We start from the raw sequence: 17,375 nt of genomic DNA, 5'->3' as shown, positions 1-17,375 counted from the left end.
TATGTGTTCGGTAGTATGCTTGTTTATATACCTACAGTACATTGTGTACATTATGATACACAGTACATTGCTAGTGTAGGGTAACTACAATTTTTGTATTATACTGCATAGTTTTATTTTACAAAAAGAGGAAGAGAGAGGATGAGAGAATTGAGAAACTGTTTGTAGAAAACACATAGTAAATGTATACATTACTATATACTTTAGTGTGTTATAGGCAAAGTGTACTTTTGTATGCATATTTTTTTCACTTGGGGTGTATAGTGTACAATATATTCTGGAAGGAATTTTCAAATGACTGTATAGTTTATCTAGCTTATTAACCAAAGAAGTTATTCTGAATGTATTAGTTGCGGATAAATGCTGAAATTCCTGTTGTTACTGGAAATAAGATAATCCAAGCTATACAGTATAGGTCACATTCCTTCATTATTCATCATTCTTTATTATACACATCTTCTTTACTCACCCTTTCCTTTTTGTAGTTTTAGGTAGTGCATGCACAGTACATACATACATATACCAAGGCACTTCCCCCAATTTTGGGGGGTAGCCGACATCAAACAAATGAAACAAAACGGGACGTCTCCTCTCTATGTTCCTCCCAGCCTGACAAGGGACTCAACCGAGTTCGGCTGGTACTGCTAGGGTGGCACTGCCCACCCTCCCCCATTATCCACCACAGATGAAGCTTCATAACGCTGAATCCCCTACTGCTGCTACCTCCATGGTCATCCAAGGCACCGGAGGAAGCAGCAAGGTCTACCGGAACTGCATCACATTCGCTCGCCATTCATTCCTATTTCCAGCACGCTCTCTTGCCTCTCTCACATCTATCCTCCTATCACCCAGAGCTTCCTTCACTCCATCCATCCACCCAAACCTTGGCCTTCCTCTTGTACTTCTCCCATCAACTCTTGCATTCACCTTCTTTAGCAGACAGCCATTAGGAATAATAATAAAAATGCAGTGTAGAAAATGAAGCTACTATAATACAAGAGCATATTTTCTTTAATTCTTGAAGTGTACAAGCAGTATAAATTCTAATAGCAACGTGTTAACAAACTATTCCATAAACACATTTCTATTGTTTTATCAATCACACTATCACAATACACTAAAAAATAAACAAACAAGAACAATATTTGAGTTGAAAATCTTGAAATCTCTGCTACAAAATTACTAATTTTTAGCTTTGAAGGTTACTTTATTATTGCATCTTTACCGACTAATTTTATGCCACCTGATTCAGATATCTTGTTTAGCATTTCCGGTCAAGATCTAGAAGTATCTTGGAATCTTTTTTTTCTTTCTAAACATAAAATTACTATGTGGAAATTTCTTTTATAAACATTCTTTTATTTCTTTTTACCACCAATGTCATATTTCACTTAATCTAACCCTTTTACCCCCAAAAGGACGTACTGGTACGTTTCACAAAACTCATCCCCTTACCCCCATGGACGTACCGGTACGTCCTTGCAAAAAAATGCCATTTAAATTTTTTTTTGCATATTTTTGGTAATTTTTTGAGAAACTTCAGGCATTTTCCAAGAGAATGAGACCAACCTGACCTCTCTATGATGAAAATTAAGGCTGTTAGAGCAATTTAGAAAAAATATACTGCAAAATGTTCTTGAAAAAAAATAACCCTTAGGGGTTAAGGGTTGGAAATTTCCAAATAGCCTGGGGGTAAAAGGGCTAATGAGGCCAGCTCTGTAAGAGTGAGCTTGACTCATTGAGATGGTGAATCTCCTCACTTTTAATAATAAATTATTTCCTTTAGACTTGAAATCATAGTCACATTAAAGTCATCCTTGTATAACAAAAACATTCCCTCTATACATGTATAGCCAAGTTTGGCTAGGTACTGTACTTCACACCACACCCTCCAGTTTTTGTGAATAACTACAGCATTAAAATTTTGTTCAGATGTCTTAGGGTTACCGCTTTGCTGGTATTGAAAGTGTTCTTTCCATGCCTTAATCTATCATATATTTACTCTAGGTCAACAGTAAGTGTATTCATTCATTCCCTGCCGCTATTATTGCTTAATCATACTTGTAAGTCGAACTTTACGTACGTTTCTATAAAATCATACTTGTAAGTCGAACTTTACATGCGTTTCTATAAATTTCACAAACTTCGTTCCCTAAAATTTGTATAATAATTTTATCTTATATCCCTTATATCATAATCGCCAGTTTTTAGTTTACATTTTTATTCATGTAGCCCTTTGCCCGCCCACTCATCTAGAACCTTGAGTTGTCCATGTAATACCTGTATTACAATCCAATTGCGCTGTATTAGAAGAAATTGTTATAACCAATGGCATTGATCAGCCATGAATTTCCTTATGTGTGTGATTTTGATATATAATGCCAAGTATTATCACAGATATGTATTTTTAAAAATTTGAAATAGCTACAGTATTAAATTTCATTGTGATACCAAGATTTAAAGTTAATCTTAATAATGAAGTATATTATATACCTTAGGATGCAATGGTAGTCTATTTGATAACAATACATTGCTAATGTACAGTACAGTCAAGGCTAAAGTATAATACAATCAGACCTTATCATTCACGGTGATTAGGTAACCGAGACCAGCAAATGCAGAAAAATTGCAAATAATTAATGGGGCTTCAATAACACTTTTCAGCATAAATCTAATCCAGCATTAAAAGTTCTCTCAAATATTATCTAAAAATACTTGCCATTTTCTTCAAACTATCAACTAACTATTGCAAATCTTGTACATATCTACATCGCAACAATTTTCTGCGTCTACACGATTATATTCTGCAGTAAACTCTCGCCAACTTTTGTACATAACAAAGTCCATAAATACAGTACTGTACAGTATTATGAAAAGACGACTAGATAATACATTTCCTTGCCGTACTACACCACCATTGACCCAGAATTTTATCAGAGTTCAACATAGACATTTACTGTATATAAGAGTTACTACCTCAATGCATTGTTATGATTCAATATACATATTTTTTTATCAACCCAATACTTGTCAAACTTCCAAACCATTTTTTTGCCAAAACTTCCGATAGTTTTTCAGTAACCTACGAAAATCACTATAAGAGATTAGCAAAATTCATCTTAACCGTATTGAATCTATGCAAAAGCATATAATCACTGCATCCTTTAAATTTCATGTATCCTTTCTGTTCATCTCTTAGCTTTTGATCTTGAGAGCTTTATTCCGGACAATTCCTTTCGGCACTTTTCCCACGTCTTTCCGACTCCTACAATTCCTTGAATCTCTCTCCTTTGACAATTTCACCGTAATATAGTCGCCAATTGCATAGCTTATCTTCAGTGTCCATGTATCATGAAATAGCTTCTTTAATTCTTGAGCTATCAGTCTATAGGGACCTGAATCTTTTAATTCTTGGGATTATTCACAGACAAAAAAAAAAAAATTCACAAATCTATAGTCTGATCTTTTTTTGGTGATTGGATAAAAATAGCATCTCCTTCAAAAGAAAATTACATTTATATCAAAGACCTCACCCCCATTACACTAGTGTTTTGTGTCGATTCTATAATAGCATAGATCTCTCTTATTCAGATCTGGAATCTCTAATTCTAAGATTGGATTTATGAGTGTTCTGTTTTGCATTGCTGTTGGGCCTAGGAGGCCACTCAGTGCCTCTTTATTTTTGAAAATTAACATTGTGTTATGGGCTCATTAAAATGATTCTCAACTTATTAAGAAATGCGTAGCTTATACGGAGAATCTAATGAGTTTAAATTAAACAGTTATTGACAAACTCGAAGTTATAAAAGTCATGTTTTGGGTACTTATCTCAGACGAGAAGAGTCGGACGTCACGGCGAGGTCCTTACACGATCGCACTAAGTTGGAGTAACTTTTTCTAACCATGATCCTGTGCTACTTTAGCCAAGTTTCATTATTCAGCCTTTTGGTAAATTTTACTTCAGCTTAATTTTTCAATGTACAGTGGAACCCCTACATACGAATTTAATCCGTTCCAGAACCAACTTCGGATGTAGAAAATGTTCGGATGTCGAAACGAATTTTCCCATAAGAATACATGATAATTCATTTAATTCGTTCCTCAGCCTAAAAACCCATAATAAATCCTTAATAAATGGCTACACATAATTACGCATAACAATAACATAACTGCATAATATGAAAGAAGCATGTAAAAAAGATAAATATAAAGAAATAATGAATAAAAAATTTGTTTTATTGCCACTTTACCTTAGAGACAGGACAACGCAGGTGTAGGATTTGCTACCCAGGAGGAGACGGACGATCGGCGAAAAGGTAGACATGGTGTTAACATGTTCTTTAAATAAATACTCTCTCTCTCTCTCTCTCTCTCTCTCTCTCTCTCTCTCTCTCTCTCTCTCTCTCTCTCTCTCTCTCTCTCTCTCTCTTGTTCTTCTTCACTTAGTGTTAGAGACGTCTATTAATTTTTTTTTCTGAGAGAGAGAGAGAGAGAGAGAGAGAGAGAGAGAGAGAGAGAGAGAGAGATTAAACAAAAATGAGATTAAACAAAAATGTGTTGTGTACATATGATTTTTACCAGCGTTAACGAGTTGAAAGACAGTTAAATGTAACTAAAAAACAATATCAGCGAATCTGAATTCCTTTATTAACTAAAACAAATATTGATACAAACACACTCGTGTGCGTATTCGCAAACACACACACACGCACAAGGAGACACGATCGGTGAGGAGGTAGAGATGGTGACTGCGATAACATACCGTAACTTACACTACGGAAATTTTAATCTAACTAAGCTTATTTATTTTTTTATTTTATTTTTATATTTCATATTTTTCAAATTTTTTTCTTTTGATTTTTTATTTTCATCACTTTCAGTGACGAGTTATGGTATGTTATATCAGTCACCATCTCTACCTCCTCCCTGACCGTCTCTCTTACTGCGTAGGCGTAGCAAAATTCTTGCACCTGTGTGTGTGTGTTTGAATCAATATTTGTTTTAGTTAATAAAGGAATTCAGATTAGCTGTTATTACTTTCTTAATTTCATTTAATTGTTTTTCAACTCGTTGACGCAGTTAAAAATCATATGTACTCTAAACACATTTTTGTTTAATCTCTCTCTCTCTCTCTCTCTCTCTCTCTCGGAAAAAAAATAATAGACATAGACGTATCTAAAACTACAACAGCGAAGAAGAGAGAGAGAGAGAGAGAGAGAGAGAGAGAGAGAGATTTTATTTAAAGAACATGTTAATGCTATGTTTAGAGAGAAACAGAAAAAGAGAGAAGTCTTATTTAAAAGAGCTTGTTAACGCTATCTTGGTTTTCTTTGCTTCACTTTTTTCTTTCTTTCTATTCATCACGCTGGCCCTTCTCACAAATGATCGTTGCCAACAATCTCTTTGTCCTTTATCCCTATCAATAAAAGGCGCTCTATCTCTTCCAGGGTATTGCTAAGATGTCTTGTAATAATGGTGATCCCCTTCGATGGTTATTTGCTTTAATGGCTGCCTTCAGCTTGATGATCCTCGAGATCATAGGCCTATTCCGGCCATATTGTTTAGCCATACAGTATCACTCACATGCACACTGCTCTCATGTTTTTCTAAAATTTCTTGCTTCAATTCTAATGAAAGAATTGCCTTCTTCCTGTACTGAAACTTAGCTTCTTAGGCACCATGATTATAGGTAAAATCACAAAGGAAATGTGAGAAAAGGAAGAAAATAAGCACTGTTAATAACAGACCAAACAGAGGACAACCACATGATACACACAAGAACAGAAAACTGAGCACTCGACACTCAATGGCGTAATGTTTACTTCGTGTGTCGAAATAAAATTCGGGTGTAGAGTCAAAAATTTACTCGAATTTTACTTCGGATGTTGGAAAATTCGGATGTAGATACGTTCGGATGTAGAGGTTCCACTGTATCGTGAATAGACGCGTATCATTAAACACTATTTTCCTATTCAATTGTCTAGTAGTGTTGTGGGGAGTTGGTGCCGATTATTCATGCAAGTTTAAACATTTCATTAAACTCTGAAGCAGTGTGATGCACTTTTATGTAAATTTTTGATTAGCAATTTAATTTTGCCTCAACACCTTCTCGAGTAATCTTGCAGCGTGTTCATGTCTCCATTAGATAAGGATTCTCCTTTATTATGCTTCCTCCGATGCCTTAGATGACCGCGGAGGTAGCAGCAGTAGGGGATTCAGCGTTATGAAGCTTCAGCTGTGGTGGATAACAGGGGAGGGTGGGCTGTGGCACCCTAACAGTACCAGCTGAACTCGGTTGAGTCCCTTGTTAGGCTGGGAGGAACGTAGAGAGTAGAGGTCCCCTTTTTTGTTTTAGTTTCATTTGTTGATGTTGGCTACCCCCCAAAATTGGGGGAGTGCCTTGGTATATGTATGTATGTTCATCATGTAAAGGACACCAGCATTTAATTCCGCTGAAGTGTGCAATGTGCACGTACTGGTCTATAGATCAGTGATTTCTTTTTGCACATCATCTAATTGTTGTATAGGTACATCATGGATAGTATGGCACAGATTCTAGAACCTTCTGAATTAGTGATTTGACAGACTATGGAAGGTCACTCACTAACATCCCAATCTCGCTAATAATACATGAAGTAATAGCACTAACCTCCCAATCTCGCTAATAATACATGAAGTAATAGCTCTAACTTGATTATATATATACTGTCTTGACAGTATTAGGCTGTAAAATTACACCACAGACGTTCATGCTTTTGCATCGTAAAACTACTTATGACCAAAATATATTTATATAGATTAACTCCACTGTATTGCTTTAAAGGCAACTATCGTCAACTAGTTACAGAGCATAGCAGTAGTAGTTCAGAATATTATTGTCTTTTCACTTTACTGCATATTTTTCTAAGTGTAAAAATGAAGTTTTTCATGAGGAATTTCCCAATACTGTCATTTGTTGAGTAAAATAGCCGATTTAATTTGTTTCACAACTTCCTAAATTTGGCAATTCTTCTATTAAACATTCTATAATGTGTTATTGCAATTCATCTTTAAATCAAGAGAAAAATCCATATGTTTTTCTCAATAAATATTATAATCAAAGTAAATTTATAAGAAGTGGGAGCAAGATATAGGTAAATGCGGGTTTTTGCCTTTTTTCCCGCTACACAACTGTCTCGAGGTAATTTTTTCGCTTAGCTACCATCTAAGCAGTCTCAAGGTAGTATCTTCCATATGCTATCATGGTTACTTTCTATCTTGTTTAATTTAATAACCTGTATCATTGTACTATTATGTTCAGTAATTATTTTTTCCTTCAATAGGATATTAAACAAGCTGGCCAGAAATAATGCACACATTAACCCTTTTACCCCTAGGGTCTTTGGAAATTTCCAACCCTTAACCCCCAATGGGTTATTTTTTTCCCAGCACATTTTGCAGTATATTTTTTTTAAGTTGCTCTAACAGCCTTAATTTTTGTCATAGAGAGGTCAGGTTGGTCTCATTCTCTTGGAAAATGCCTGAATTTTTTCAAAAAATTATCATAAATATGAAAAAAATAATTTTATAGCATTTTTTTGCAAGGACGTACCGGTACGTCCATGGGGGTAAAGGGATGGCTCTTGTGAAACGTACCAGTACGTCCTTTTGGGGGTAAAATGGTTAATAGTAGTTTGCAATCATGTCAAACTGTAGCAACTTCAATGGCAACTATGCAATACAAGAATGTAAGTAATCTTATATATTTTCCTGTAGATTTGTTTAAATTGTAAATTATAGTGTTATAAATAGAGTTGTGAAGGGAAAAAAGGAAATATTGTTGGCAAATATTCAAGTAAATTCAAATCCATAAGGATTAGAAATATGGTCACAAGGATAAAGTTTATGTTTTGACTTGGTTTTTTTGAGTAATTCAGTCATTTTTTTTTTATTTACTTTTTGCAGTAATTCAGTCGCTTTTTTTCAAGTTTTTGGCAGTCATTCATTTACTTTAAAGGTGCCAGACGATCTATACCTAGATTATGGCCTGGGTATCTAGGTTCCAAAGGTTTTAAGTATAATTTTTTAACCCTTTTACCCCCAAAGGATGTACTGGTAAGTTTCACAAAAGCCATCCCTTTACCCCCATGGACGTACCGGTACGTTCTTGCAAAAAAATGCTATAAATTTTTTTTTTTCATATTTTTTATAATTTTGTGAGAAAATTCAGGCCTTTTCCAAGAGAATGAGACCAACCTGACCTCTCTATGACAAAAATTAAGGCTGTTAGAGCAATTTAAAAAAAAATATACTGCAAAATGTGATGGGAAAAAAATAACCCATGGGGGTTAAGGGTTGGAAATTTCCAAATAGCCTGGGGGTAAAAGGGTTAATAATCCTTCAAGTAGAGATTCAGTACCTCTTTCTCCAGCCAAATCTGATAGAGGGGGGCTGTATTCATACGATACTTTCTCTCTTGCCATGACTTCCCATCACCAAAGTCACAAGGTCAGCAACTATGGAAGAAAAAGAAAAGTAAGGTTCGTTCTTTTCAAATTGAGGTGTTGGTTACACACCTGAGGAGTTTCAAATAAGATACTAATCTCTTGCTTTCCTGAGATGGGAAGAAATTCTAAAAAGGGATGAGTTTGATTCTTCTGAGGCTAAGGTCTTGGTAATGATGAAGATTGGTTGTTTCTATGCAGCATACAAACCCTTTTCCTTTAATTAGGGAGATTGATTCAGCGCCAGGTGGAGTCAGTCGATAAAAGTTGGATAATAACCAGTTATCCAGCTGGTGAGGATGCAGGACAAGGAGTCCTGCAGCCTTTTCCAGCCAAAGGCTTCACTTTTGATTTGGCTGCTAACGCTTACATTTGTACAGTCAGCGCCTTACGAAACTTTTAATTTTCTTTCTCTTTCAGGAAGTGATTTCTGTTATTGATTGATGGAATGGAGGTAACAAGTTCTTGTTTGCTTGTGGGAACTTTGTACGCTGCAACCAGCTGTTGTTCCATACTCCCATGTGCTGAGTGTAGGTTGTAACCTTTGGTGCACTTGCAGGCGTACAACAACAATCTGAAAGGGAAGAAGCAATTGTCGGCATCGTACTGGGCAACACCCAAGGCAACTATGGTGAAGTTTCTCATTACTTCGCACTCTTTTGGGAACAGGTACGACTGCGCTGGCCACACTATGCAAACGCTCCTGGATCAATACCCGGAGAATACACTGTAGGGGCTTGGAGCCCTCCAATCTACATTGGCCAATTTTTCAGGTATCGGTGGTGTGTGGGAAACTCCTAGTGTCAGCCGCACCCCTTTGGAGGCTGGAAGCGCTTTGCCTGTGACCTAGCAGACTGTGGATGAGGAGTGAGACCTAAGGAAGACTTGCCTTCAAAATACACTGGACTGCTCGGAAAGACACAGAAACTGAGGTATGTATGGTCAATATTCTTTTTAAGAAGGGTACTGTCTTAGCTTTCTGGAAACTAGCTTCCTACCCTTCCCTTTCCCTTAATATCAATTTCCAGGGTTTCATGCAGAAATGAAATCCAAGGTAGAGTATACAGACTACAGAAGTATAGTGTCTTATGCCAAAGGTTCTGTTATTGTCTCATTGTCTTACAAAGGATAATGAAATGGATAAAGACCTATCATAGACTTGAGTTAGTTTCAAAATTTCTTTTTGTGAGCCCTCCATGATATACAGTAGACACTATAATCTCATAAGCCTTTAAATTTCTGGCAATAAACATGATTTTGTTGAATATGAGTTGTTCCTGTGAATTCTTTTGTTAACAAAATGGTCACAGGTACACAAATATATCTTGTGGGATGTTTTTTCTCAAAAAGTATGCACATTTTGTGACCAGACCAACATTTTGAGTTCAATGAAATCAACCTACATGGGATTTACAGGATAGGAAAAAACATTGCTATGTCTTGTAAGAAAAAAATAGCATTTATGATTTATACCAAACCATTTAAATTACAGTATGACATAAGGCTTTCACATTGTCAGAATACCCTGTGCAAGTGAATTTAATTTTCCCTTTATTGCAAAACTGTGACAATCCTTCTTGCAGTGGTAGAGAATGATGATAAATTATTCCAGAGATACGGCAGTGCCATACACCAAGTACAGTTTAAATATATTTTGCATACATTGTACAAGATGCTCCTAAACACCCATTTTCTTTTTTATTCAACATTCTTTTCCATATGACCGTGGTTTACCAGAACTACCACATCAGAATTCAAAACCCTTCGTCTATCACCTGAAGCTTGTTTTTCAAGTTGATCGTCATACAGTTTCTTTCACTTGGTGTAAATATAGTTTATCATTTTAATGATAATTAACATCACTATTAAGGTTCATAATTAACATCACTAAAAAGGTTCATAAACAATCTTTTTAACACAAAAATTAAGCTTTATATCTTGTTAACTACACAATAAAAACTAAAAGAACTTTACTAATGAACCTAAAAATATAATCTGAAACTACTAAAAGTATGAAAAGTAAGAAATCAAACTAAAAAAATTACTTCAAATATTAGCAAGAATTTTTCAGCAAAAACAAAGAAGCTGCTTAAATCCTTTCTATAACGATAAGCTTTTTCAAGGAAAATACCAGAATAACATTTATATGAGAAAAAGATTTTGCAATGCACATTATGCTTTATATACCATAAACAACTGTAAAACCTCCGAAATCACAAATATAGACTGTACTCTAATGAAGATAAATCACTTTCTGTCCAACCCCTGTATTAAATAACTATACTGCAATTTCTATGATTTAAATGATTACAGAAGTTGGTCAAATATATGAGTTTAAAGATGGAATGATATTTAATTTTTGGTAAGAATGATTTACTAAATAATCTTTATATTTCTCCTATTAACACAACAACCAGTACAAAACATGATGTACTACATCATCTTTGTCCTAAAATCAGTGCTTTTACAACCATGCCATAAGCATTTGAGTACACACAACTCTAGCTGTAGGTTTCACTATAAATGAAATTCTTCTAGTATTCAAGTTTTCTAACACTTTCTTTTGTCAAGACCTTGAATAATTATATAAAAATCAGTAACAGTCTCACGATTACGTAAAAATAACACTTTCTATAACGTTGTTAATATTAGCCCGAGGAGGGTTATCACAAATCACGTTAAACGAGTCCGAAGCCTTCACTTTGCTGGATGGCCTGTAGGAGTTTATATCTCAACTTTTCCTTGGTATGGTATTTTGGTAGATCCAGCTGAGCTATGCATGTATGAGCAACTGGTAGGTAAGCATCGTCAGCTGTTGACTGAATAGTTACTTTTAAGGCCTGGAATATCATAAAATAAAAAATTATATATAATGGCTGAAATATAAAAATACCAGTAATTTCTAATGTACTGTACTTTATAAGAAAACATTTACACAAAGTATGCTGTGAAAATGGCTGAAATATAAAAATACCAGTAATTTGTAATGTACTTTATAAGAAAACATTTACACAAAGTATGCTGTGAAAGTGACAATTATAAACACTAATAAAATGACAGTATTATTAAACACAAATGCATAATAAAAACATAGGAAAGAAAACAAAGACCACCTCATCAGTCACAATTCACTAGGAAATATCTTTACAGGACACTGCTGTTAACAAATTATAGCGTTTTTCTGTTGATGGAAATATAAAAAATTTAATAACTATTAAAAAATGACAGGTTAGTATTGCAAGAACCTTTTCTGCATTGGCAAGTAGGAGGAGAACCATTAAAAACACATCATATAAAGCAACTATGTAACTGGCATGACCATACAATTTAAAAATCTCAAAGCATACATTTGAGGTAATGTAGTAAAGCCTGGAATATCCAAATTATTAGGGTGGTTTAAAGGCAAGAAACCAATACATGGACATGCAGAATAAGTAACAAAGCATGTCAAGCAAAGGTTGGCAACATGATCAAAGCCCGTGGCCTTGTCGATATCAAGCAGAATAATGAGGGAAAGGTGACAATGTCACAGTTGATATTTGTGGTGAAATTTCTTTAAATTAAAAATGCTATAAATTGTTTTCAATTCTGGTTTAATTCAGCAAAATTTTGCCACAATTAATATTTTCAAATAAGAACTCTGGTAATTGTGAAAATCTTATTTACTTAGTCTGCAATGTGAAATTTTTACAAATAGAACAATTATATAACTGATGTTTCTTTTTTTTTTAATGTGTAACCAAAATACTGCCAATTCTCTACTGTTATTAACTTTCAATTACTCTAAGACAATGAAATACCTAATTTCATATTTTGCATCCTATTACAAACAAACCTTCTCCTTACCTGTAAGCACATGGATTGTACAGTATATGAATTTTCCTAAAGAAATGCAACCTTTTGATTCTAAGTTATAAAAGCTTTACCAAAGCAGTTCAAATCAAGATACACTACTACTACTTGCCTTCATTCCTAAAATTGGTACCCGATCTGTACCAGTCAAGAAGAGGAGAAACTGTTTCTTCTGGTCCAGCGCCAAGTCATGAAAAACTTCCCAAAACATTTTGATGACTTCGTGATCAGCCGTATATTCTCCCTAAAATACAAAATAAAAATAAAAACCAAAGAATTAAAATAACCATAAGGTCATAATAGAAAACCCAATCAATATCAAAATGTCAGCTTCTAATCATAGACACATTCAAAATTTTAGTTATGTTATGCAGAATAAATTTAATACAATAAGGAATTTAAATTTACTACTCAATCAGAAAGGAATGTCAAAATTTCAACACTGGGAAGGGTAAACAGCTAAATCCTGTCCACGTTTCAAGAAGCCGGGAAAACGGCTAACAACACTATTTGATTCAGAAATCAAAACATTGACTTACTCAATCATCAGCCCATTAACCAAAATCTAGTTTATATTGATCCTATTCAAAACAAGAATAGTGATGACCAAAACGGGATTCCTCTTACTTATCTGAATCACATTCCAAGATTCCTCCCTTCACGAAGATGTTGACTATACAACGTCGGAATCGTAGATGGTGACTGGATGCAAGATGATGCGCACGTAGACTGGTTCCCATCTTTAACATGTGTTCTTTCAACAATGCAATGATGACGTAGTAATGACATCACCCATAGAAGATGGTATTCAGCATTGGAGGTGTTGTTTTTGAGTTCAAGATTGACTGGACACGAGTACAGTACTCGTCTCACTTATACACACTAAGTTCATGCTTTGCGCCTTGATACACTGGCCCTAGAGCAGGGGAGACAATATTTCTTTGGTATTTATATCCTATTGGCTTCCCTGTTCTAGCCTTTCACAGTTAAATCCTTCGAGAACACACAGCATATTAACCCAAAAAATACACATACACACATTTTTAAAGGTTTTCAATGTGATGTAGCAAACAAACTATAGCCCCTAACATCAGAAATGAATACAAACTTATAATTCATGCTATAAAACGAAATATTGGCAAGTTAACTACCACTTTACGTTTGAGGAAAGTTGTGGGGGAGAAGACGAGAGAACAAGAATATGAGGTTACTTCTTGGAAGGAGATCTCACAACATGAACAGTTCTGGTAAAATATCAGTTCTCTCTGCTGAACGACATACACCAGCGACAAACTGAATCACTCAATTTACTCTTTATGGACACTTGCTTGTCTTTTTTCCTTTTTCCACACTGACTTCAATTTTGACAGGTTAACCTACCTAGAGATGAATGCTTTTGCCTTTTCTTTAAATGAACATGAAAATGTGAATAAAAAATCCCATGAACATCGCGAGACTCATTTAGTGTCTCGTTAGTACTCATCCACTAAAAAATGCACTTATAAGAGGTCCGCGGGTTACGGCGGTTTTAAGTTACGATGATTGGTCATCATGATCGACTAACCATAAGGTACTTAAAAAATCAGTGTAGCAATGTTTGGTTCGCTAATATGACGAATTACTTGCCAATGCAGAGCAGCTAACACTGTCGCCTGGCAGGTAGTAGTGCTTTAGACATCACTTTAGCATTATTTTGTCATCTTAGCTTACGATACTTATTCAGGATTTCGGTGTTGCTCTTTTTTGGATAATTTTTGTAGCATTTTTTGCTTTGCATAATGTCTGGAAAGTATAATGGAGAGACTTGTGATAGCAGTGCCTCCAAGAAGAGGGAAGCCATTATAATGAAAATTAAAGTGGACATAGTAAGCGAACTGAAAAAAAAAAAAAAAAAAAAAAAAAAAAAAAAGAGAGACCCCTGCAAACACAGGCCTTACTCGTTTTACAATTGCGACAATCATACAGGATTAACATCGCATCCTTGAGCATGTAAAAGGATCTGCTCCTATGAAGTCACCCATTATTATGAAACAGTGCAGTGGTCTCATGATTGAAATGGAGACTTTCTTAGTGTTCTGGTTGGACGACCAGAATCAGTGGCGTATCCCAGTGAGCCTTATGGTGATTCAGAGGGCTACGCATTTATTCGAGTCCTTGAAAAGTCAAAAAGGGGAGGGAGTGAGAGTGAGGAGTTTGTGGCCAGTAAGGAGTTTTATGAGCTTTATGCTTGTGTCAATTTGCCTAACCTAAAGGTGCTAGTGATAATAATGAAACAGCAAGTGAATTCCCTAATGCGTTGGCTGAGATTATTAGGGAAGCTAGGTTTTGTACTGAACAACTTTTCAATGTGGATGAGATAAGCTTACTTTGGAAGTATATGGCCAAACCGGATCTACATCGCTATGGATGAGAAGACTGCACCAGGACACAAAGTTTGCAAGGAGAGACTGACTTTGCTTCATGGGGGGTAATTCTTCTGGCAACTGCAAGCAAAAGCCTATGCTTGTGCTTCAGGCTGAAACTCCAGGCCACTTGAGGGGGTTTGGAATAGTCAGCTACCAGTCATCTGAAAGTCTAATAGGAAGGAATGGGTAACCCTCTTGTTATTTGAGGACTGGTTTTTTAACTACTTTATGCCTGAGGTTGAGCGGTATTGTAGTGCTGTTATTGTTGGACAAGGACCCTAGTTACCCTGTCAACTTGGCTGATGTACATCTCAATGTCAAGATGGTTTACTGGCCACCTAATACTGCTACTCTGTTACAGCCTGTGGACCAAGGGGTAATTACTTCCTTCAAGGTCTACTATCTCCATAGGACAATTTCTATGGCATTGGAGGCAACAGAGGAGGAGGACATACCCGTCAAGATATTGCAAAAGTCCTACAACATCCGGGATGCCATCAAGAACATTGCTGAAGATTGGGATGAAGTAAAGCAAACCAATATAAAGGATGTCTGTAAGAAGCTTTGCTCCCAAGAGGGGTATTGACCTTAATAGGCTGCTGGATACTAAGGTGTTTGCTTATGATGTCACCGAGCTCCTGTCATCTTAAGGAGAATTGTCTGCTAAGGACCTCATTAAGCTGGAGAGTCAGATGACTGCAAAACAGGAAGACACACCAATCGCAGTGCACAAGGAATTTACAGCTAAGGCCTTGGCAGAGGGTTTTGCCCTTATAGAGGGATCAACGGAAAACTTGAGGAACAGAATCCCAGCATGGAAAAGTTTATAATCGTGTCCACGTGGATCACAGATACTATGAGATGTTACAAGACCTTGAAAGAGAAGATGCAAATCTGGTAGACAAAACTGTGCGCTGCATGTACTTTAAAAAGGTAGAGAAGTCTGCACCTGAACCTCAACTATACCTCTCTGTGGCTCCTTCAACACCACCTCCAGCTTCTCCAGCACCTCTTCCAGCATCTCATCCTGACTCTCCAGCTCCTCCATCTTCTTTCATTTCCTCCTCCCCATGATTGTCTCTCCCTACCAATTGCAACACCTCTTTATTATTATTATTATTATTAATACTTACTAAGCTACAACCCTAGTTGGAAAAGCAGGATTCTATAAACCCAGGGGCTCCAACAGGGAAAATAGCCTAGTGAGGAAAGGAAATAAGGAAAAAATAAAGTATTTTAAGAACAGTAACATTGAAATAAGTATTTCCTACATAAACTATAAAAAATTTAACATTGAAATAAATATTTCCTACATAAACTATAAAAAATTTAATAAAAAAAAGAGGAAGAGAAGGAAGGGGCGGTAGCAAGTGCATATACTGGTAGCAGGAGCATGAGCACCTATACCTTGTATCAACTCCCCTATCCAAGAATTGGTGTATTATAACATTAACGCTTCTCTCATGGAAACGTGAAGATAGGTCAAAGAACCAATCCTGACAGGTGGCTGTTGCTTCTAATTTTTTGGAGCTGCTGGAGTTATATCCCATGTCTCAGCAGCAGTTGGTAAAGTCAAAGAAACATGGCTGGGAGGGGAAGGAAGGCATGCATGCTTCGTCCCTCTTACTAGAAGTTGAAGGTAAGGATTTCCTGGCGGGCGGCGACGAAACCGCAGGAAAGTATCGAGGATTTTCTCCAACAGCAGGTGAAACAGTGGAAGTCCTGGAGGTTCTAGCATCTGCTTCAACTTCCGCAGGTCTCGGTCCTTGCTAACATCATTATTATTATTATTATTATTATTAAATGCTAAGCTACAACCCTAGTTGGAAAAGCAGGATGCTATAAGCCCAGGGGCCCCAACAGGGAAAATAGCTCAGTGAGGAAAAGAAACAAGGAAAAATAAAATATTTTAAGAATAGTAACATTAAAATAAATATTTCCTATATAAACGATAAAAACTTCAACAAAACAAGAGAAAGAGAAACTAGATAGAACAGTGTGCCTGAGTGTACCCTCAAGCAAGAGAACTCTAACCCAAGACAGTGGAAGGCCATGGTACAGAGGCTATAGCACTACCCAAGACTAGAGAACAATGGTTTGATTTTGGAGTGTCCTTCTCCTAGAAGAGCTGCTTACCATAGCTAAAGAGTCTCTTCTACCCTTACCAAGAGGAAAGTAGCCACTGAACAATTGCATTGCCGTAGTTAACCCCTTGGATGAAGAAGAATTGTTTAGTAATCTCAGTGTTGTCAGGTGTATGAGGACAGAGGAGAATCTGTAAAGAATAGGCCAGACTATTCGGTGTCTGTGTAGGCAAAGGGAAAGAACCGTAACCAGAGAGAAGGATCCAATATGGTACTGTCTGGCCAGTCAAAGGACCCCCTACCTCTCTAGCGGTAGTATCTCATCGTCGGTAGTCACAAAGGCAGGGCAAAGGGAGGGTATTACCTTAACAGGGAAGGATGATACTCCTACCTCTTATGAAGCCTGTCCTGTCCCAAGAACAAATTGAGGTCTCTTCCCTTCTTTGGTTTCCCTATGGTAGACTCAGCTCCAAAGGAAGCCTTAGAAGATGCAGCAGTTTGAGTGGCGAAGATCAAGAAAGAGGAGCTTAAAAGCTTCTTCAACAACAGTT

General features: G+C 36.3%; 2 protein-coding genes across 6 annotated transcripts in view; both read right to left on the bottom strand.

Moving 5' to 3' along the window:
• The window catches only part of LOC137655613 (serine-rich adhesin for platelets-like), a 488,048-nt gene that overhangs the window by 265,444 nt on the left and 205,229 nt on the right, over positions 1-17,375 (bottom strand). The window lies entirely within an intron of this gene.
• The window catches only part of LOC137655611 (probable E3 ubiquitin-protein ligase HERC4), an 82,012-nt gene continuing 72,947 nt past the window's right edge, over positions 8,311-17,375 (bottom strand). For all 4 annotated transcript variants that reach the window (XM_068389516.1, XM_068389515.1, XM_068389514.1 and 1 more), the window contains 2 exons: positions 12,448-12,579; positions 8,311-11,323 (listed from right to left, as the gene is read on the bottom strand). In XM_068389516.1, the coding sequence (XP_068245617.1) occupies positions 11,162-11,323; positions 12,448-12,579 (294 nt within the window). In that variant the 3' untranslated portion in view covers positions 8,311-11,161. The remainder of the gene's footprint in view (positions 11,324-12,447; positions 12,580-17,375) is intronic.

Source organism: Palaemon carinicauda, chromosome 16, assembly GCF_036898095.1.
Source record: "Palaemon carinicauda isolate YSFRI2023 chromosome 16, ASM3689809v2, whole genome shotgun sequence".
Taxonomy (NCBI): domain Eukaryota; kingdom Metazoa; phylum Arthropoda; class Malacostraca; order Decapoda; family Palaemonidae; genus Palaemon; species Palaemon carinicauda.
The sequence above is the reverse complement of the archived record's forward strand: the minus strand, read 5'-3'. Positions and strand labels throughout refer to the sequence as shown.